This window comes from Barbus barbus, assembly GCF_936440315.1.
Source record: "Barbus barbus genome assembly, chromosome: 33".
NCBI classification, from domain to species: Eukaryota; Metazoa; Chordata; class Actinopteri; order Cypriniformes; family Cyprinidae; genus Barbus; species Barbus barbus.
Window position 1 is genome coordinate 23,360,235 of NC_136761.1, and position 22,021 is coordinate 23,382,255.

Here is a 22,021-nt window from a genome sequence, read left to right on the forward strand (position 1 = left end):
CTCCACAAACATTTGCCCTAATCGAGCTGAAGTGCTTCAGCAAGCCTGTGCAGAATCACTCAATAGAGCAGATAAATTGCGGGTCCATTAGAGTGTAATGTGGTCAAGGTCACTAATAAGGTTAGAGAAACCAGTAGTCAGTGAGAATTTGTTATGTGCAGCTGCCCTCTGCTGGATAGGAGCGGAAAATAAAAAACAGCCTTTGCTCTGGGGCTATTTTCAACATAGTAATAATAGTTTTGCGCTCTGCTGAACTTCACAAATCAATAATATTCCCTTATTTCTTTGCCATTCCTCATTTTACATCTGTATCTGGCATGATTACCTCGTTTCATCCCTTCCTTTCGTCTTCTTCCCCCCACTTGCTTTCATTACCAACACCAGACAAGTAACTTAAGGCCAGAGGACATAGATTTAGAGAATGAGCCGTGGTATAAGTTCTTTGCTGAACTGGAGTTTGGGCGGCCGGTAAGTGTGGCTTTGGTTTGGTGCCTCTAGCATGCCGCTTGTGATTGGTGTGGAGGTGGAAAGGTCAGATACGTGCTGCACATGCTGTCGGCCTGTGGTGGACATGTCTGAAATGACTGGTTGGAATGAGTAGACAATTCTGGACACTGTAACACATGTACTGGCGTGTGATGAATAACCAATATCAGGTTTAAGTGTAAATGAGCTTGCTTCCTAGAATTTGTCTTTGCATTTGTGGCTTTGATTTGCACACATTCAACTACTGTTGTGGATTAATTTGACCGTATTTGCATGACTTTACAAATGAGATTTTCACTCTTTGTGTAAGGTGTGTGTAGTTTAGTAGTCTTTGGCTTGGCGTGCTATACGTTGTGTTTACTGTATATAAAAGGAGCTGTACTGCAGTGTGTAGTGTTTTTGTTGCATATACGCAACTTTAGTTTGTGGTCGTCACATTGTTGCTTTCATAGTCATGTGACTTTACTTTCTCCCTTGTTATGTCACCGTTTCTCTGCTACCTCTTGGTGAAGCCTCCAAAAAAACATCTCGATTACAATCCAGAGAGCTCTCCTCGATTCCGAGCGGAGGTAAAGAATGAATGAATGAGTGATTGACTAAATGATTAACTGCTTCACCAACCAACTTGGAGAACGAAAGAGAGAAATGAATAGAAATAAGCTAGTGACTGCCTTCTCAACCCATCCTCATTTAACATCACTTAACTTAACTAATTCTAACACAAAGTCCATTGTTTCAAGTAAAGCAATGCACTCTTGAGATATGCCACAAATTGGACTACAAAACTGAGAAAATAAACATTTATGCAAAGAGGAATTACTTAGAAATAGTTTGAAGTATTGATTTACATTTAGTGCAGCCTCCTGCTCTTATAAATGTAAATAATGTATATCTGATATAAATAATATGTTTCTTTGCAAATACGTATAATACATTTTAGCAAACACCTAATGATCAAAATTTTGATTAAATAGATAGTTGCATGCTCATTAGGATGGCATGGTAAATTTATGTTAAGAACATTCTAACGATCCTCTTTGATTATTATTATTAAAGTGTAAGAGCTGCTTACAAAGGCAATTGCAGGTGACATGTTTTGTCCCATGTCTTAAGAATGCATGTACACCTGCATTTGCTTCTCTTATCATAATAACATTTCTTTCTACTATTACATCATTTATTTTTATTGAGACAGGAGCACTTCCTCCTGGCTGTCATCTGCCGATTCTGTCCATGTGTTTGTAGTAGGTGAAGGATCTATGGACATGCCATCTACAGTATCATATTACATCTCCTCTTTCACTCACAGACTTTTTTCTGTCATTTTAAATATAGTTTGCTGGCTGTCAAAGGGAATAATTAATAAATAATAAATTAATAGTGTTGCTTTCTTGCACACACTTGTTTTTGCACCCTATTCAGAATGAATGCAAATCAAGTAACATTAAATGCATGTTTTGTAATCATGATACATCTATAATGATCTATGTTTATAATATATTTACACAGAAAGGAGGCGTGATTTAAAGAGTGCATATTTCAGTGCATTTTTGCACATAGTTAATCTGAATTTGTTAGTGATCAAGACATACGCACAGGCATATAACTACCACATGCAAGTGGCACAGCTTTTTAGTGAATTTTTCTTAAAAATGCTGTTGTTTTTTGATCATTTGCTCCACGTGAATTGCTACTGACCACTGTAAGGAGAGGATGTAACTTAGAGTCCAGTGTAGTAACAGTTATGGTTTGAGGAATGCTGTAAATCCAAACAAAGAATTGCTAAAAATTGTCACAGAAGCTTTGCAGCCCAATTTTGAGCCTGCTAGTGTCGTATCTGTCACTCAGAGCAGTATTTATGTTGACTAGATGTAAATGTGTCACACTGAGGAGACATTCCTGGTACTGCATGCTTGGGCTACTTTTAAAGAGGGTTAAAAAAAACGCGAGAGGCGTCTGCTGCTGGTCTGAAGAGCTGTTTCAGATAACACTGCTCAGAGCTTCAGCAAACAGGAAGATGATTATCTACTCCAGCCATGCGTACAAGGAATTCCCTGCTTTGTTCGACATAGAAACCCTCGTAAGTGATCTAACGCGTCTAGCTGTCCGTGGAATGTCTGGGCTTTCAAGGGACAGCTGGCCCACGTCATTGTATCCAGACATGAGAGCTTCACTGTTTTAACCATTGTTAGATTTGTGAAGGATAGTGCTGGGTATCAAGGAACATACTATAAAGTAAGTTTGGATAATAAGCAAAGAATTCACCCTGCTTTTTCATCTGTTGCAGACATCCCTTTATCAGCCATCCATAGAGAGGAGCCTTGAAAGGCTCGCAAGGTAGGTTAACTGTAAATGCATTGAAATAAGTCAGACAAATATATAGTTTATTGCATAGATTTTTTAAAAGCATCTATTTATGTTTTTAAAATATCAAACAAAGTGACACTGGAAACAGATCTTTTCTCAAAACATTTTTGCAATGACTTTTAACCAACTGGTCCCAAGGTCAGTCTTAAGGGATGCATAGTGCAGGTCATGACATTACAGAACTTGTTCTTCTATAACCTTCAGAAAGTTGTCTGACTACTTTTTGTCTTTTTTATGTATTTTTTTGTATCAATCACTGAAGTATTTTATAATATAATTAATAAATAATATAGAATACTATCAAATCTAACAGACGACTTCTTGTGAAACATTTTGCAAACATGCAAAAAAATGCCACTTGGTTTGATCTTTGTTTTCCAATATATTTTGAGGTCACTGTATAGGTGAGAAACCATGGCATTATTTTCAAATGGAGTTTAGGATTGCATTTCATACTAAACTTGTTCTCCTTTTTTACCATTGTTTATTACATGTTTTGGATATGTTATTTACAAGTCTTCAACCACATTGATTCTGCAGCTCTGCCAGTGATAACAAGAGACGGAAATCTGAACCTGCAGCCGCTCAGCCCAGGGCTCAGGGCAGTGTGGGCACAACACAGACGTCTGTCAGACCACTAGAGCTGCCCAGAAGCAGCAGCACCCAGAGGAATCCCCTCACCAGCCCCAGCTCCCCCGCCACCACCAGGACTAAAGGTAGACCTCAGACAAGCAGCCAGACTTTTGCACATTATTATAAGAATAAGCAACAGGGGAAGGTTCACAGGCAATTTTCATTTTGCTCATCGCGGCACAAGCAGAATTTTAAACGACTTTCCCTTTGCATGAATAAAGTTCAATTAATTATTTAGTGTTTACAATCTTGCCTCAGTGTAGTGTAGCATATCAATTGCTTCTTTATTCATCGAGGCCTTGTTGATCAAGATGTCTGATTTCTTTCCAGTTTTCCTCCAGGTCGTAGTATAAACATCCTTACTTTTCTCTCCTGTGGGTCAATTACCTTTTAATGTCTTCTCATGTCTCTTTTTTTACCATGCTGCTTGTGGTGGATATCTAAGGTGGGGATGTGAGCAATATGCACACAGCACATTTAAATTGTCAAAGTCCAAACCATGCTACCTCAGAATCTACATATCAAAAGAAAGGGCAAAATGAAGACAGTTTCATGGCTGTCCCAGCTGTTTCAGAAGGCTTCTCCAGCCTCCCCGAAGGCTGGAAAACAGCCCAAGAGAACCCAGAAAACTGGATGATCTCAGAGGAGACCACGTCTAAGCTCAAATCCTGGAGTTGTGATGACCTTCTCTCTGAGGGGAGGGGAAAAGAAGTGCAGACCCGTTCGGAAAGCACCGGCTCCTTGTTGCACAACGGGGAACTAGATGCATCACAATGCATTGGCGCCCAAGAGTCTGAGGATCCTAGGGAGAGGACAAGGCACCGCTCAGCCCACGATGCACCAGGCTTCCTCAAACTCTACAAAAAGATGCATCACATCAACCGACAAGAGCTGATAAACTCTACGGTGATATGCTCCGTCAAAGCCAGGATCCATAAGTATGAGAGCGAACAGCGGAAGGACAGATGCACTGGCAACAAGGGCTGTAACAAAGAGGTGCCTCGGGACATGGTGCACAATAGGATTTCTGAATTCGAAAGTATGATCCAGAAGTCCAAATCCATGCCAAATCTTGGGGACGAGTGCATGATCAGGAGTTCTTGTAGGAAGGCCAGCAGTCCCAAGCGTAGCCTCTCTATTGAGTCATTACTGGATGAAGAACCACCAGCCAGAAATCCTCCTGAAGGACGGCCTCAATACCCCAAAATAAACACTCATGTGCCAATCCACATTCAAGTCACCAGTGACCAACTACAGAACTCTACCATGCAACACGACTACTCAGACAGTGAGCATGATGCTGTAGTGTCCGACCTTAGCGACTTCATCCAGATCGAGGGATCATCCTTTTGTAGTGAGAGGGAGTTTGACGTGTGTTCATTTGCCTCCTCCGAGAGCTTCTGTGGATCCGGACATCACCATCATTATCACAGGCAGCTTGTGAGCTCCTGTAAGGGCCGCTGCCCGGCTTCCTACACACGCTTCACCACTATGATCAAGCACGAGAGGGCCAAGCAGGACCGGAGGCAACATTTGCGAGTAGACGAGTCTGAGTTCGGCCTCAGCAAACTTGCCTTCCTGGTCAGCCCAGTGCCTTTCCGCCGGAAGAACCTGTCACCTTTGAGTTGTTCCGGAGTGCCAAACTCTAAGAACTGTATGTATGAGGCTCTAGATTCGGCCCTGAAAGACATCTACGACCACATCCACGTTGAGAAGCACAGGGGTAACCTGCCAGACAACAGCATCCTTCATAGGTTGCTGGTGGAGTTACTTCCCGACATTCCTGAGAGGAATTCGTCTCTACACGTGCTGGAGAGAAACAGCCCAACAATTCAACCTCGCTCTTACCACCCACAGCCTGATGGCATGCCCAGCCAAGACACTCACCAATCCGAGTACTCACACCTGTCCCATAGTGCCTCTCACAACCATATAGACAGCAACAACAACCAGAGGAAACACAACTTTGAATACTGCTATCAAGGTGGACTCTACTCATCCATCTCTGGTTTCCCAAATCCCCTTCTGTCCCCCGTGTTTGAGTTCTGCTCCTCCACCATTGCTATGTTCCATTTGTGTTTGTCAATGTGCTTGCTTAGAGCAAGGGTGTTCAAAACTGCTCCTGGACAGCCAATATCCTTTAGCACAGTAGTCCTCAATTTCAGTTTTGGGTACCCACCACTCTGTACATTTTGTATTTCTGTCATATATCTGGCATACTCAGTTCATGCTGCCTTCACTTGCTATCGGAAACTTCTTACTTCCCACTTCTGAAGTTGTAATTAGAGTTTGTCGTGTTCAAGTGCTTTGTTGTCAGAAAGAACAGAAGTCATGGTGGACAGCCTATTCATTCCTGTCTGATTAAAGCCAAAAAGTATACTTTAGAAGATATTTAGTCAACTTCCAACAGGTTTTAAATAAAATTGGTAGCCACATAAACATTCACAGCGTTATCTAGATATTCAGCTAGCTGAAGATTCCTAAATTTTGGTCAAATAATTGCTATTTTCCCTGTGTTCAATGCACACAATATGCAATAAATGGTTATTTATATATGTAAATATACATGACTGTAATGGCAGGAGAAGGCAATGTAGATGTTGTGAGAAAAATGAATAAAACTTTACAGTGCTACTGCAATGTTTTTCTCCTCCGCCATATTTAAAGTTTGTGGCTTGTCCAACTCGGGTATTAAAATAATTCCTTATTAATTATTATTTCCCAGTTGTAAATACGACTAGGGAGGCCATTCATGTCCAATTTCTGACTGGTAAACTCATATTTACAATAATTCCGATAGCATGTGAAGGCAGCACCAGTTCATGGAGCTCCCTGTTAACGAGCTGATGATCTGAATCAGATCTGAATAAGGAAGACATAGAAAATGTGCAGACCAGTGGGACTGGTTCAGAGAACCACTGCTTCAGAATTTAGCTCCAAACTTGCTTGCTAGTTTCAAGTAAGTCTGAAGATCTTGATTAGCTGGTTCGAGTGTGTTTAATTGGGGTTGGAGCTTAACTCTGCAGGACAGTAGCCCTCCAGGTGCAGGATTGGACACCCCTGGTTTAGAGGAAGGAATTGTTATGTTGCAGGGACCGTCAGAGAGCATGACTCATACCCACATCCTCTGCCTTGTCTCGTTTTATTTTTAATTTTGTCCCTGTCTTTCATTTTCTCATATCACATTGTATTTTGTTTGCTTCTCTTTGATCAAACATTTATTTAAAGTTATTTTCCTACTCCATTAATAATACATTGCTGTATTTGGCAGACGCTTGAAGGTATACATTTGATTAGGTTCATAAGTTCTCTGGGAATCGAAACACTTGAGGAACACTAGTTTGTGTGTGGGCTTGCCACAAAATAAATATAACTTTGTGAAGTTTCACTCTATATAAATAGCAGCTTGAGCAGCTGAAGCATGCGATCTAAAAACAGATTTGAGATTTTATTGGCTCGAGAAGAAACATACTCTCTTATGAGTGTTTACACAGATCACTATGTCAGACCTGGCGTAGTTGAGATCAGCTTCAGTACCTAAAGTTTTAGTCATTTGTTTTGGGATAAAGCCATTGTTTTATGATATTTTTTAAAACATTAAGAAATGTGACACTGTATTTGTTTGCATAGTGCACAGTGTTTAGAAATGAAGACTGTTCAGTGCAAGGGGGCTTGCCCACAGTTGGCACAGATGCCAGCTAACCATTTACATTTCTAGTATAAATACACATGATCTATACTGGGGATATGAGTCTAGAGGATGGGTGTAACAACTTCTGAGATGATTCATGGAAGCTTACTTCATTATTATGGACAGACAATTATGTATAGATTTTTATTTACATTATTTTATTTTCATTGGTCAATAAAATATATATTTGTATTTACTTGTTTACGTTTTCTTGTTTTCTTTTTATTTTGTCTGCATTTCTCTCATCAAGCCCCCAAATCATTGTTTCCTTTGCTATTGCTTGTTCCCATGCACGTAATAGTGTTGCATCTTTGTGAGCCTTGTCTTTGAATCATTTTACCTCTCTGTTCTTTCTAGATCAGGACACATCCAGAGAATACTCTTACCCTGATGTGGGCCACCGCACACCACAGAACAGGAGACAAACCCCTGATGTCAAAGAGGTAGGGAATACGCATCACTGTAATATGTTCCTGCACAATTTTTGTAGTATCATTAATATTGTATCTAAGCTTTGATCAAACTGCAAATAAACCCACCTCATGACAAAATGTAATAAAGTTCGATTTCTTTGCTTCGTTCACTTGACAGAAACTGCCAGCCAGAGCAATATATGACTTCAAAGCACAGACAGCAAAGTAAGAAGAACTTGCAAAGCATGTCACCAGTTACTCTTTTTACTGCATTTGATGTGCTACAATCAGTCAGTACATTTTCATGTATTATTTATGTCTTTTCTTTGCATAATTCCTTTGCATGTGGAATATAGTTAACTTGATTTTTATTTCCTTCCAGAGAGCTGACGTTTAAGAAAGGAGAGACGGTATACATCACTCGGCAGGTAGATAATAACTGGTATGAAGGAGAACACCGCGGACACGTGGGCATCTTCCCCATCTCATATGTGGAGGTGTGTACTTTAATGATGATATATGGAATATCATTATGATTAAATATCTTCTGAAGTAGCCTCTTAACTTCTCTCTTCACAGAAAATCGCCCCATCAGAGAGACATCAGCCAGCTAGACCTCCTCCACCAGCCCAAAGCAAAGAAATTGGGGAAGCAATTGCCCGCTACAACTTTAATGCTGATACTAATGTGGAACTTTCATTAAGAAAAGTAAACATTTTCTTAGTATTGGTGTCATAAATATCTTTTAGTTTCAGCAAGTGCTCATTAATCCACTTCTTACCACTTTAAGAGCATGTCTTTTGCTAAATAATTCTCACTTTTTACCAAATGCTAATGTTCTAATGAACTCTTAAGAAAAAAACAAAACATGGAACTTTTGCATCAACCAGCCACAGCTTTTCCATATAGTTGTATATTAAACATCAAAGACATTATGGTTATGATTTTGTAATTTTGCACTGAAATGTTGCCTTCGATCCACCAAATATATCTTGTGTTGGTGTCTTTCAGGGCGAGCGTGTTGTTCTGCTGCGTAAGGTGGATAAGAACTGGTTTGAGGGCAAAATCTCAGGTACAAACAAACAAGGGATTTTTCCTGTGTCCTATGTGGACGTTGTTAAGAAGACTTCAGTACAAAGTACCGGTCAACCTCCTGGGCCCAGTATACCCACGAACTACTCCAGTGACAGACTAAACAGTAGGGTACGTTTTCATCTGCAATTCTGCTTAAAATGTACCTCAAATGTCATCATCATATATCATGTTACAGTCTCATGATGTTTAATCATGGTAACTACAGATATCTGAATTTCAGGTAACTTACATCCACAAAATATATCCTCTGATCCAGATAAGTGACTGTATAATCTTATCTGGATAAATACTGATTTACACTTTAAATACATGATCCGTGCCGACAAACAGTGGCGTCAGAGGCAGTAAAGCCTCTCATTCATCTCATGTTACTCATATTGCCATAGGTCATGTACAGTACTATCAGTGCCAACAAGGTGGCAAGTATAAAATTAACCCTTTCTCAGATGGCAGCTGTCCCGGTGCCAAAATAGATCACCTCTGTCATCTTTAGATTACCTTTGGCTTGTTGTGTAAAATAAGCCTGAATTCAGATTAAATGCCCTTGAGTTGTAATTCCATCTAAAGAACAAAGAAGTATAGGCTTATTCCTTCGTTTACACGAGAGCAGGATTATATCAGATTAATCACAATTCCTGCCAGTATCCAGTATAGGCTAATTAAAATGTGGACATGACCTGCTGCGCTATACATGTGCTGCTCGGCTCCTGCTGTTACTGAAAGAAAAGTTTCTGTGAAGGTGAACTAATATGACTGGATTGGACTAGTATCTTTTCTTATTATAGCAAACACAATTTAACTTTGTACTACAGTACATACACTGTTTTTGGACACTTAAGCTACTCTTAAAAAGATATATATTTTGCATTAGATAGAATATCAAACCAATGTCAGTTAAACACAGTTTTTTAAGCTTTTAAATGATAAATCAACAGATAAACACTGGAGCTGGTGAGATTTTTTTTAGGTTGGTAATGTTTTGGAAAGAAGTCTCTTTATGATCACTAAGAAATATTTCTTTTTAACTTCAAGGTTGAAAACAGTTGTGCTTCTTATTTATTTTTTGCAGAAACCATGCCGTATTTTTCTAATATAAAGCTTTTGTAACAACGTGAAAGTCAATCAATTAAATATGCACTGACCGCAAACTTGAACAGTAGTGTAGTATTAAAATTACAACATATTTGGACACTTGGTTGTCAAACATTAGTGGAAGATTCATACATTTTTAAACATGGCTTAAGGATAAAAACATTTTGGAGCCAATGTAAATTCACAATACACACGCAGTCGTCCAGAAAATGTCCTACAAGGTAATTTTTGTCCAATTTCTTTTCATTTCAAAAAAGTTCTTGAAAAGCACCCGGGGTAAATGTGGAAGGCTGATATTGTGAGGACAGGATACTCTTATTGCTGGTTTATAGATGACCTCTTAGTGACCATGTTGTTGTTTCCACCTCACAAATCAATACAGTCAGCAAGTGCGCTCTAAAAATGATTAATTATGGCATATCCTTCCTTGTAGCTCATGCCTTTTGACTTAGGCCTGTTTCACACATAGAGAGTTTTTACAATATTAGCGTGTGTGACTGCAACAAGCTTTCACAATGATGTTGGCGTTTCTGCTGTGTAGCAGAGCTTTGGCTCTATACAGAAAATGAAGCGATTTCTAGGATGCTATATAGAGAATTTCCCTTGATGATGGCCATAAATTATGTGAAATCCAATTTACATGATGGGTGGGATTCTATTTACATCCAAATAGTAATTAATCTACACATAACAGAATCCAACCCCACACTGTAGCTATAAACTGCTTAAATGATCTGGAATTAGTCAGATTTACTGAATATAAAGGTGAGATTTTTTAGGTTGTATTTTTTCGTAACACTGCAGAATGCTCTTTTATCTGTCCTCCTGTCACTTTTATTATAATTTCAGTTCTCGTATCTTCCAGTGTGTATCATCACTATCACTTTCTATTTCTCCCTCTCTCCTTCTTTCTCTTAAGCCATCATCTGCACGTACCCTCTACAATTCTCCATCCCCATCCGTCCGTCCACTCTCCTCATCCTCTCCCAGTCCACAGAGAGCCGCACACCTTCAGGCCATCACCAGCGAGTGGCTGGCTCTCACTCTGGGTCTGTCTCCTTCAGGAACCCCTGCTCCCACACCTCCTCCCTTCCCTTCCAATTTCCAGCCATACTATGAAGTGTTGGACTCTGCCATCTCCCCTTCTCCTGCCTCCTCCATGCTAGGCCGCTCTCCAGCCCCCACTCCCCACACCTCCACTCCAGCGCTCAAAGAGGGTCACTTCATTCCCATCACCTCCCCAAAGTCCTACATGTCCCCCGATCCCAGCCCGTCACCTCAACCCTACCTCACCTCCGCCTCCTTCACTCCTTCGCCCACCTCACCCATATTTGACTCCAGCCCCAGGTCTAGCAGTGTCATAGAGATCCTCTCCAACCAAAAAGCAAATTTAGCTGAGAAAGAACTGCAGTTGTTCTCAGATCGCAAAGACCTCCACAAACCAATCGAGACAGACGCCCCTAAATTGCGCAGCCCTGTTGACTTGGTTGTTTTAGAGTCATATGAATCCCCATTGGACATTCTTCCACCTAAAGACCCCGAGGATGATCTGTGTGAGGAGTTAGTGTCAATCATTAAGGCCAGCCAATCGAAGGGCACGTTCAAAGAAGAGGAGGGATTTTATCGCCAGGAACCAGATATAATGGAAAAGCTTCCCAGACTGTTTATAGAGGAGTCGAATGAAGACAACAGCTTCTTAAATGAACCCCTGACATCAAATATATTTACTCCAGTACAACCCACCCACAGTGAGGGGTCAGATATTGAGGTAGTGCTCGCTGTGGGGTTATACCACCCAAATGAACAGCCAAAATAGATTTCCTACAAGAGAAGTGTGTAATTTTTTAGATGACTAAATACTAAATTTAAAGTTTTTGGAAGATACTTTTTTTTTTTGGTTTCATTGGTCATTATTTTTTGCATGTGATGCATTGAAATTCATTTTTTATCAAAACACTAAACCTGAAATTACTTTTATTAAAAGTAAAGTGTAAAAATTAATAATAATAGAAATGTATTTATTTAAAGCTGCAGTCCGTAAGTTTTGCCTCTTTGATGCCATCTCTGTTTGAAAACCTGGAATTGCAGCTGGGTGCGGAATTATCTCGCTTGCGTGGGCTGTGAGTCGGCATGGCTCCAGCGCGGATGAATCTACAGTTTTGAGGTGAATGTGTAGCTGTCAGTCACCACACTGGTGTGGATATTTACTGTACTTCGCAATCACAGATTGTAGCCTATGTTTTGGAATATATGACCCAAATAAGAATTTTCACCATATATTGCCATCTGAACAAGTAACAAGTCTGCCACGTTTGTTCTGACCAACTGAGGAAAAAAGCCTTACCATAAATCGCACTACCAATAGTGATTTAATCTAAAGATCGGTTAGCTCATATCACATCAAACCATGCAAATTATTATTATTGTTATACTTTATTATCAAATTATTAATGTTAACAACATCAGCATTGCGTGACTATGAGTATCGTATTAACGTGTAGATTTCAATTTCTGTACAGTCTAATCTAATTGCCATACCATTCGAATTTCATATTAAGAAATTCTTTTAACCCCAAAAAGCAAATTATGCTCCCTTCGAACTGGTCGTCTTTAAAATACAAATCTTGTGTAATGCCAGGCTATCTGTAATCAGAAGCACATTTAAAACTGGAATATAATTTAATCTCATTCACATGTTTCATAAACACATAATCCTTTCTGGATTACAATCCGCATCAAAATGATACATTTAATTATTCTAGCTGCTGTGAGAAAAGGCTATAAACGATGCGCCACCTGCAGGATCCGCACGTGCGATAGCCTACTAGCCGGGACAGCTTCTTTATGTTTACAGACGTGACGTAATGACGCAGTGCCATGCTCGAATTTCCCGTAAAAACCTACCCGTACCACTCAAATTAGAAAACATTATTATAAGCTAACCGTTGTGAATCCGGCTAAAGTAAGGCGATAGTTTTGAACACTGGCTGGTTATGTACTTTCTCAAATATTGATTTCAGATCATTTTTAACCAAAAAAAGTAACACTCAAAAATCTTAGTTTAAAAACATTTAAATTGCATGTTAGGCTGTTTTTTAATCGATATAATAACGTTTCTACTCCAGTTTGTTGTTGAAACAGTTTAATGGTGGCTGTGATGAAACCGTTTTTTAATCACCGATTAATTCAAACATACATTAAATAATAAAAAAATATAATATGGTTTATATTTAGCAAAATGCTTCTCTCTGGAGTTATTTTTCTGGATGACTAACAAGCTATGGACATTTAAGGGCTTTCCTGAGGTAAATGTAATATAACATTGCATGCAAGCTGTTTTGTTTCCGTCTTTCCATTCAGTATCAAAAGTAACGTAGCAAAAAGCTTATTATTGGATGGTATAGGCACACTACAAATAATGTTTAGTGGAGTTTTGGTTACTCATCAACAAAAAGAAAACAGCATAGACTACAAGATGTTGGTTCATCAAAATGGAGATAGATTAAAAAGGAATTAATTTTAATATGATAAAACTTTATATTATAAATCAAACAATATCATCCACCTCACCTGGAAATAAATTTTTGGTTTTGGCCGACACTGTTTTAGAGGGCTCATTCTGCATGCCGACTGTGAATATTTTTAGTTGCCAAGATTTCAGTGCATCACTAATTTTTGCAATTCTGTTTGGTGTCATTAACGGCACAAAATTACACACTTCACCTTTAAATCCTGAAGCATCTGTAGAGGATGATGAACGTATGTCTGTGGCACGTATAACTGTTTTCGTCTCCACACCAGCAGGGTGAAGTTTCCCAGAATGCCTCTCCACGTCTTTCTCCCCTGTCCTCACAGATGTCATTGCCATTCACACTGCCCTCATCGGCTAAATACTCTCCCCCTTCCCCGCGCTCCACCCCCCCTCTGCCCGGGATTTCACAGTCGCCCCCTCCCTCTGCAAAACTGTTCTCTCGACAGGACCTCCGCTCCTCAAAGGTCAAGGTAAAGAAAAGGTGCTTGTTAGTGACTGTACTAGCGCTCATTTTCCGCCACCCTTCCCCCTAGTCTTTCCACTCCATAATACAGACACTAACATTCCCTATTAAAGTGACCGATATAACTTAAAGCACATCATCTCTGCGGTATTTCCATGAGAGATTTAATGCACCACAGTGTGCGCGCTTCATAAATGAAACACAGAACAATGTAGTTCATATGTGACCCTGGACCACAAAACCAGTCATAAGGGTCATTTTAGATTTATACATCATCTGAAACCTGAATAAATAAGCTTTCCGTTGATGTGTGGTTTGTTAGGATAGGACAATATTTGTCCGAGATACAACTATTTAAAAATCTGGAATCTGAGGGTGCAAAAAAATCTAAATATTGAGTTGTTTAAGTTGTTTTAAAAATTTAAGTTGTCCAAATTAAGTTCTTAGCAATGCATATTACTAATCAAAAATTAAGTTTTGATATATTTACAGTAGGAAATTTACAAAATATCTTCATGGAACATGATCTTTATTTAATGTCCTAATGATTTTTGGCATAAAAGAAAAATCAATAATTTTGACCCATATAATGTATCTTTGGCTATTGCTACAAATATACCCCAGCGACTTAAGACTGGTTTTGTGGTCCAGGGTCACATGTCTGACACACAGTAAATTATTACAGTTATATGGGGAGCTAGAGTCATTAATTATTGATAAGTCATAGACATATTTAAATCACCCAACCCTTTTAAATTCACTATCCTAGGATTCTTTAAATTAGCTTTATGGGCCTTGCCCTATTAGTTCTGTCCACTGGCACGGGAACTAAAAAAAGAGCACTCATAACGGATGCTTGGGTAACGGAATAAATAATGAGACATTTAGACCAAAAAGAAACAGGCAGAATTCTGTAAATAGTACAAAGAATATTCACTCACTCATGTTAACCCATTTTTCTATAAATATATTACACTACAGTTTGCTAATCTTGCTAAGATTTGTATGTTCACCAACGCTATATTTATTTGATCAGAAACAGTAAGAACAGTGATATTGTTAAACATTATTACAATTTAAAAGAGCTATTTTGATATATTTTAAAATGTGATTTATTCCTGTGATTGCAAAGCTGAATTTTCAGCATCATTAGTTCAGTCTTCAGTGTCACATGATCCTTCAAAAATCATTCTCATTTGCTGCTCAAGAAACAATGTCAAAAACAGTTTTTACATATTGATACATTTTTTCAGGATTCTTTGGTGAATAGAAAGTTCAAAAGAACAGCCTTTATTTAACATTCAGTTTTTAACTCTTAAAGGAACACTCCACTTTTTTTGGAAATAGGCTCATTTTACACCTCCCCAGTTGAGTTTTACCGTTTTCGAATCCATTCAGCCGATCTCTGGGTCTGGCGGTAGCACTTTTAGCGTAACTTAGGATAGATCATTGAATCTGATTAGACTGTTAGCATCTCGCTCAAAAATGGCCAAAGAGTTTCAACATTTTTCCTATTTAAAACTCGACTCTTCTGTAGTTACATCATGTACTAAGACCGATTGAAAATGAAAAGTTGCGATTTTCTAGGCCAATATGGCTAGGAACTATACTCTCATTCCAGCGTAATAATCAAGGAACTTTGCTACTGTACCATGGGTGCACAAGGCTCAATGATATTACGCAGCGCCTGAAAATAGTCCCCAGCTACCTAGCTCATTGTGCCTGCTGCACCCATGACTATTTTCAAAAAAAGTGTTCCTTTGTCACTTTTGATCAATTTAATGCATCCTTGCTGAATAAAAGTATTAATTTCTTTAAAAAAAATAAATAAAAGAACATATTGACCCCAAACTTTTGAACGGTAGTGTATATTTTTGTAAAATGTTTTTATATATGACTGCACATAACATTAATGTCAGCTTCTCCCGGCTCTGGTTCTTTCAGCCTGTGTTAAGGCGTGATGTTGTGGTTGTTGGTAAGCCCCCTCGTAGCCCTGTGATGTCTAGGAGGTCCTGCGGATCGCCTGTTAGAGGTCAAAACGTTTCACCATCTCATAGGGTAGGGAGTATGTGCACCTTGTGTGGCAAAGGCACATTTCACTCAAGGGAAATTCTCTCTTTTCAAAGTATCCCTGCAAAACGCATAATGTCATTCACTGTATTTGACCTTGGAATTCACTGTTTTGAGTGCAGTTCTTTCCATTTTTGCTGCTACAGCTGGATATAATGATATTAGGAATGATACAATATATACTGGCATATATTTGTGTCAGCGTATGGCCATGTGATGATTCCATACGCAGTATCATTCCATCAGTACAATATGCTGAGTCAGTGAATAAGGGATACTCTTAACACCATGGCCTTGCTTGTCTGTGTGCATTTTGTGGTTGAAAAAAATAACATTTAATTCCTAACATTGCTGTAGAGTGATAACAGTTTGTTTGCTCTGCATGCTGGAAGTGTCAGGAAGTGGTTTTCCTGCATGTCCATGACTTCCCGGATCTCAAATAGTGGATCTCTGCAGTCTTTTTAGTTTTTTGTGGCTCAAAGCAGTTGAGATGATTGGCTGGTACATGCAGCGTTGGTTTAAGCCATGTGTAGAGAGTGTTTGGAGTGTCTGGATTACTCGTGGGACTGTCCCAATGATCTCTCCTGTGTACACAGCTTAAACAAGGTGTACTCCCCAGGGCCAGGCAAGCGGCCTATTCCCCACATTTCCTTCCAAACAAGGGGAGTACAGTCCTCGTTTTCAGGATTTAAGGCATTTCTCGACTGTTTCTAAGTCCACAAATCATTTTTAGAAAATATGTTATTTGCTGGCTTAGAAATCCAGAACTTGAGCCCCGGTGGTCCTGGATCTCACGTGTATTTGAAAGAATAGTGCAATACCTTTTTTAAAATCTATTTTTAAACCCATTTAGGCGAGTTATTCAGATACACAGCAGATCCAGGTCTGGCCTCAGGCTTTGCATCAATTGTTCTCCACGAGCACAGTTGAACTCTCAGTATCAGATGGACATACAGCAGAACGAGAGATGGAAACATTTAAATGGCCTTTCCTGTTTTCTCTCTTTTCAGTCCCAAAGACAAGCATATGATCCGCTTCAAGATGCTGGAGAACCGTGAGTATTTCAAGCTCTTTTCTGTATCCATAAATTTCAAGTAGATTATTGTTTTATGCTAACATTATTCCATTGTGGGATTTGGTCAGTATTGCAAGACCCAATACTGAAATATAACCTAATGTAGAAAACACACTTAAAGAGCCTTTCCTCTCGCAGATTTCAAGCCCTGTATAACTACATGCCACGAAATGAAGATGAGCTGGAACTGAAGGAGGGAGATGTAGTTGACGTCATGGAGAAGTGTGATGATGGATGGTTTGTGGGTAAGACTGTAAACTCCATTTTCATTAGGTTGCAGGTTACTACACGAGGAGCGTTTGTGATGTTCATTTATTTGCCACTAGCTGGCGCTATTCTCCAACCAGAAAATACTGTCAATACTGTCATGGTTCAAACATCCCTTGGATGTTTAGAGAGAAAAATATATAAAGTGGATTGGTACTAAAATAAATTTTGACATTATACTGTATACTTTACTAATTATAATCATATATATCAATACAAGTACACACACACACATACTTGCCTTTACATTTTTTATCATATAGATAGATACATACAGTATGTATGCTGGCCTCATTCCATATTTAATATTTTAGGGACGTCCAGGAGAACCAAGTTTTTTGGAACCTTTCCTGGGAACTACGTGAAGCGGCTATAAATGGACTTTTCCAATACACATCAACTGTGGAGAGATGGACAATGTCACTTACAGCTACCTGCTGGAATTAGCATGACATGTTCCAGTCATCAACCTGTTGGACTGACGAAAAGTGATGAAACTGATGAAAAGCCAATGGCCTTCGAGGGATTATTGCACCGTTTATGTCATTTGGTTCAAATATGTTGATAATTAAATTCTGAAAGAAGCATTACATTAATTAAGAATTTCAGTAAAAGCTTTAAAACATTTGGTTGCCTACATTTTTTCTCATAGTTGAAGATAATCAGTTCGCTTGCCTTCTAGTTAAGCTGATGAATTTCAACATAATGAGTAATCAAGTGCCCTATTTATTTGTAATTTATTAAGAGGCACGTTTTCTTTGATTGGAAGGATGAAATACAGTAGGTGAGGCATGATCGATCTACTGGGGGTGTCCCTTGTACACTGGACCTGATGTCTGATCTGATCTAGATTGTATAGACTGAACAGTATTGCAGTGTCATGTTTGTGTCAGGCAGTGGATATTACAGATGACCATTCCTGCCAACATGTATCTTTTCAGTATGTTATTAACTTTCTGGTTCAGAAGAATGACCTCCGGTTTTCTAGGGCTCGACGTTCTTCCTCCAGACATTCCTCTGAGCATTTGAAGGATTTTACAGATAAGAGAAAAATATTTTTTATATTTTTCCATCTAAAGAGATAATGTTTTTTGAGAATGCAGTAACCCTAACAAAAAGCATTTTTTGGCAAAATGGGCATATTAATGTCTCTACTGCCTATAATTAATATTTCTGTGTTGGGTGACCTTGCACTTCACTTTTGGTTTACACACTGTAATCTATTTATGGCCAATAAGAGGAGCACATGATGTCATAATTACTAAACTGCAATTGGCAGCCATGTATTTTGTATATTTCGCCTTCCGATTGGTTCGATTTGAGTGAGGAAATGTACGTAAAAGTCTATTTTTGTTTATTTTGATCATTCATCAAGCGTTTTTCATTATGATATACTTAATATATTGTTAATTGTTCACTTTCTATGTCTATGATCTGTTCAGCACAGTGACTACACTCATATTCAAATGTTCAATTTAAAATATGCAGCGTTTCAATCTTCCAGTGAGACTGTATGACTAACACTTTTATTCCAGTCAGTAAAGCAAGAAATGTAAATGTGTCAGTCAATAGAAACATGAACCAATAATATATGTAATTTAGGCAATATTATACCTCATGGAATTATGCAGTCTCTGTGTCTGTCAACGTGCTTAATGTACCAGTAAAATCCTCCGCATGTTGTTTCATAAAGAATTGTTCATCAGTGCAAACGTATTATTGTACCAGTATGAGAATCCATCTGGCTCTGTGAACCATCAAGGCTACCAGAGATCTTTATTGTGGTTTAGTTAAAGACTTGGCAGACTGTCTTCCGTTCTTAAGCAGAAGTGAAGTAAACTGTGCTGTTCCTGGTGCATAATTTTACCACATGTAATTTATGTAATGACATGGCTATTTGTAATATTTAAAAATGCACGCTTCAGGAACAAATGTTTATAAAGTACAGAACACTGTGATATGCTCAGTAAATTAAACCTATCTGCCACTGACTGAACATTATGTCTGGTGCTAGAGTGTGTGATGAATTCTGATTGGATAAAAACTGATAATTGCTCTAACACCATTGGTTAAGAACAGAAAGAATATAACATCACTGAATTATATAAAGGAATGCCATGCAGAGTCCTCAACCATTGCTGCTGGTTATATCAACAAGTGTAACCACTGGCTAATAAATAAAATGTGTCTGATTAGATTTTCCAAAAAAAAGTAAAAGCAAACATTGATTTTGAAACATTTGCCTTTGTCTTTTTCTCTCTCCGTGGAATATAATAAATAAATTCTATCGGTTTTCATCAGACTATGTTCTCAATTGGTTCACAGTCTCCGTAAGTGCATCCTGGACATCGGCCTTCTGCTAGCAATCTAGTCCCTGCAGACCGTCCAATTTATAAACAGCTACATGGTGTCCTGGAGTTGTCCCTCCTGCTCCCATGGAGACACAGTAAACAGAGGGTCAGTGGAGAGCCGGTCTGAGTTTTTGCCTTAGAGAAAGAACCAGAGCCATCTAGCCTCCTCACAGGAGGCAGGGGTTTCTGTATAGACTGTGCTTTTCCCACATTTGTTTTAAATGGAGCAAATTCTCACACGCTCTTTTAAGTACTTAATAAATATATCTGGGAACAGAGCGCAAACCCCAGTTAACATCTATGCCAATCGGCTCAAAGTTAAAGGCACAGTTCATCATGTACTCAAAATCATCACGTACTCACTCTCATGTTGTTCCAACCCCCTTGAATTTTGGAACAACATGAGGGTGACTAAATGACAGAATTTTCAACTTAGGACACCCCGTCCCTTTCATTACTAGATGATGTGACACAGCCTGGGTTAGAGAAGGATTTTCTGGTGTTAGGGTTTCCTCGGTTTGATGTAGCTCAGACCATGACAAACAGCCCGTCCCTGGCACACCAAACAAGGAGCTGTTCAAGCCTACAATATAAGTGCTCTCAAGCTAGAATGTTTGGCCTTCAAATAAAGAGCACAGTGCTCCAGTGCCATGTAGTGCAGTACAGTGCTCATCTCTGTGTAGTTAATTAAACTTTACTTTGGAAACAAGTATTAGTGCACAAATGACTGTATTTCATATAGCTAATAAACGAGATGGCAGACAGAAGCATCACTGTTTTACTGGGAACAAATGACATGTGAAACTGTTTGCAATTGACTATTTATATCCATATATCCAAAACTGTATCAAAAATAGAGTTTTTAAATGTCCCAGGTGTGCTGAGGAAAAGCTAGAAATGCTCCTGATGGCAGCACTGAAATAAAGAATGGCATCCAAAGAATTGACTTGTAGTTGTAAAAAAAAAAAAAACATAGATTTTTGAAGTATATGTATATCAGCCTTTCTACCTAAAAAAAAAAAAATCAATGAACTTTCCGTTTGTTTGTAATTAGTGAAATTTACTAGCAATTTCTGACTGAATTTCTGAGTTGTTTACTAATTCCCTGCTACTATTATAGTCTACTAAAAGTATTTGTACACTAATCAAAAATGAGTTATAAAAAAAAAACGTAAGTAGGCCTACTGTCTGTATCTTAACCTTCAATAAGCAAAATATTTAAGCAAAACAAAAAGCTTTAAAAGTTGTAAAGCAAAATTTAACGGGAGCTCTCGATGTGTGTGTGTGTGTGTTTTAGGCTATATAAAGTTGAAATTTAGCTTGATTGCGTCATAAAAAGTCTAAAAAATATGCCGAAATGGTACGGGGTTGCGGTGCGTATCATGTTTACATGATAAAGTGGAACAAACGATTGAAAAGAAGCACAGTGGAACGCAAAAAGGCGTTTTGTGTGAACCATCTCTAATAAATGTTTATTTTGTCAGATGTCATTAGACATGAACTGCACCTGTGCTAGTCTGTTAGGACACCTGTGTGAACTTTGTACATGCGCTAAAAATATCACTGCAACAGTCATTGCAAAAATGGCTCAGAAAAGTTAAGTTAGCTTGGAGAAAAAGTTGGTTTTGATGTTTTATCATCTAATGCAATGACATTCATACATTTTTAAGCATGGTTTATGTGTCCAAAACTGTTTTTGGAGCCACTTCATTTCGAGGGGTGAGATCCAGAAAGGCGTAAGTGACATTTCACTTACTTTACAGGAGAGCCAAAACAAAAATTTGATCATAGTTTGACCTGACTTTGTGTACTGATTTCAATTGTTTATAATAAAAATGTGTACACTCATGGATTACAGTACTTTTGCCAGTAGAAAGAGCTCATTAAGAGCTTTCGTTTGATATATATATCTCCATTTCACCAAAAATGTCACTTACGCCCTTCTGGTTCCAGGCTAGATAAATTATTATTTACTTATTTATTTTTTTGATAAAGTAAGAGAATTATCACTTGAAATGAAATCCAAGTAGTTTTCAGTGTTCCCTTATGTGGTTGTGTTATTGAAATTGTTTACATTCCCGAGAGGAGATGTTTAAAAGAGCAACACATGCTGTGTTGATATGAAAATATGACATATCGTTTTGTTATTGTGCTCTGTAAATAGTTCATAATTTGCTCATCAGCAGCAAAGGCTTGGACTCAACGCTCAGCTTTAATTTCATGATGAAGTAGCCTACTCTTCTCAGTCAGGCACAGGTGTCTGGCCGGTGGTAAAGAAAGAAAAGTCTAGACTGCAGACAGGGTGATGACAGAGCAAAGAGTCACTGCTGGATGATTTTAGTTATCAAACCACTAAGAATTATGGGAAAAAGGGATTAATCATAAAGGGTGCAAGGCTTGGATCTGAAAGAGGTGGGAGAGAGAGTTTGAACTCTCAGTGTCTCATTCTACCATATGACCTCATGAGAGGTGTGGCATCCTGGCAT

The 22,021-nt window shown here is 38.6% G+C and overlaps 1 protein-coding gene across 1 annotated transcript in view; it reads left to right on the top strand.

Annotated features, from left to right (window-relative positions):
- Positions 1-19,479, top strand: part of LOC306853608 (sorbin and SH3 domain-containing protein 2-like) — a 57,389-nt gene extending 37,910 nt beyond the window's left edge. Inside the window, exons 15-30 of the mRNA XM_079391143.1 lie at positions 385-468; positions 999-1,055; positions 2,774-2,823; positions 3,394-3,569; positions 3,932-5,470; positions 7,535-7,620; positions 7,769-7,815; positions 7,973-8,087; positions 8,170-8,298; positions 8,602-8,793; positions 10,697-11,545; positions 13,579-13,779; positions 15,717-15,830; positions 16,853-16,896; positions 17,056-17,162; positions 17,499-19,479. Of these exons, the coding sequence (XP_079247269.1) occupies positions 385-468; positions 999-1,055; positions 2,774-2,823; positions 3,394-3,569; positions 3,932-5,470; positions 7,535-7,620; positions 7,769-7,815; positions 7,973-8,087; positions 8,170-8,298; positions 8,602-8,793; positions 10,697-11,545; positions 13,579-13,779; positions 15,717-15,830; positions 16,853-16,896; positions 17,056-17,162; positions 17,499-17,560 (3,852 nt within the window). The 3' untranslated portion in view covers positions 17,561-19,479. The remainder of the gene's footprint in view (positions 1-384; positions 469-998; positions 1,056-2,773; positions 2,824-3,393; positions 3,570-3,931; positions 5,471-7,534; positions 7,621-7,768; positions 7,816-7,972; positions 8,088-8,169; positions 8,299-8,601; positions 8,794-10,696; positions 11,546-13,578; positions 13,780-15,716; positions 15,831-16,852; positions 16,897-17,055; positions 17,163-17,498) is intronic.
- The last annotated feature ends 2,542 nt before the right edge of the window (positions 19,480-22,021 follow it).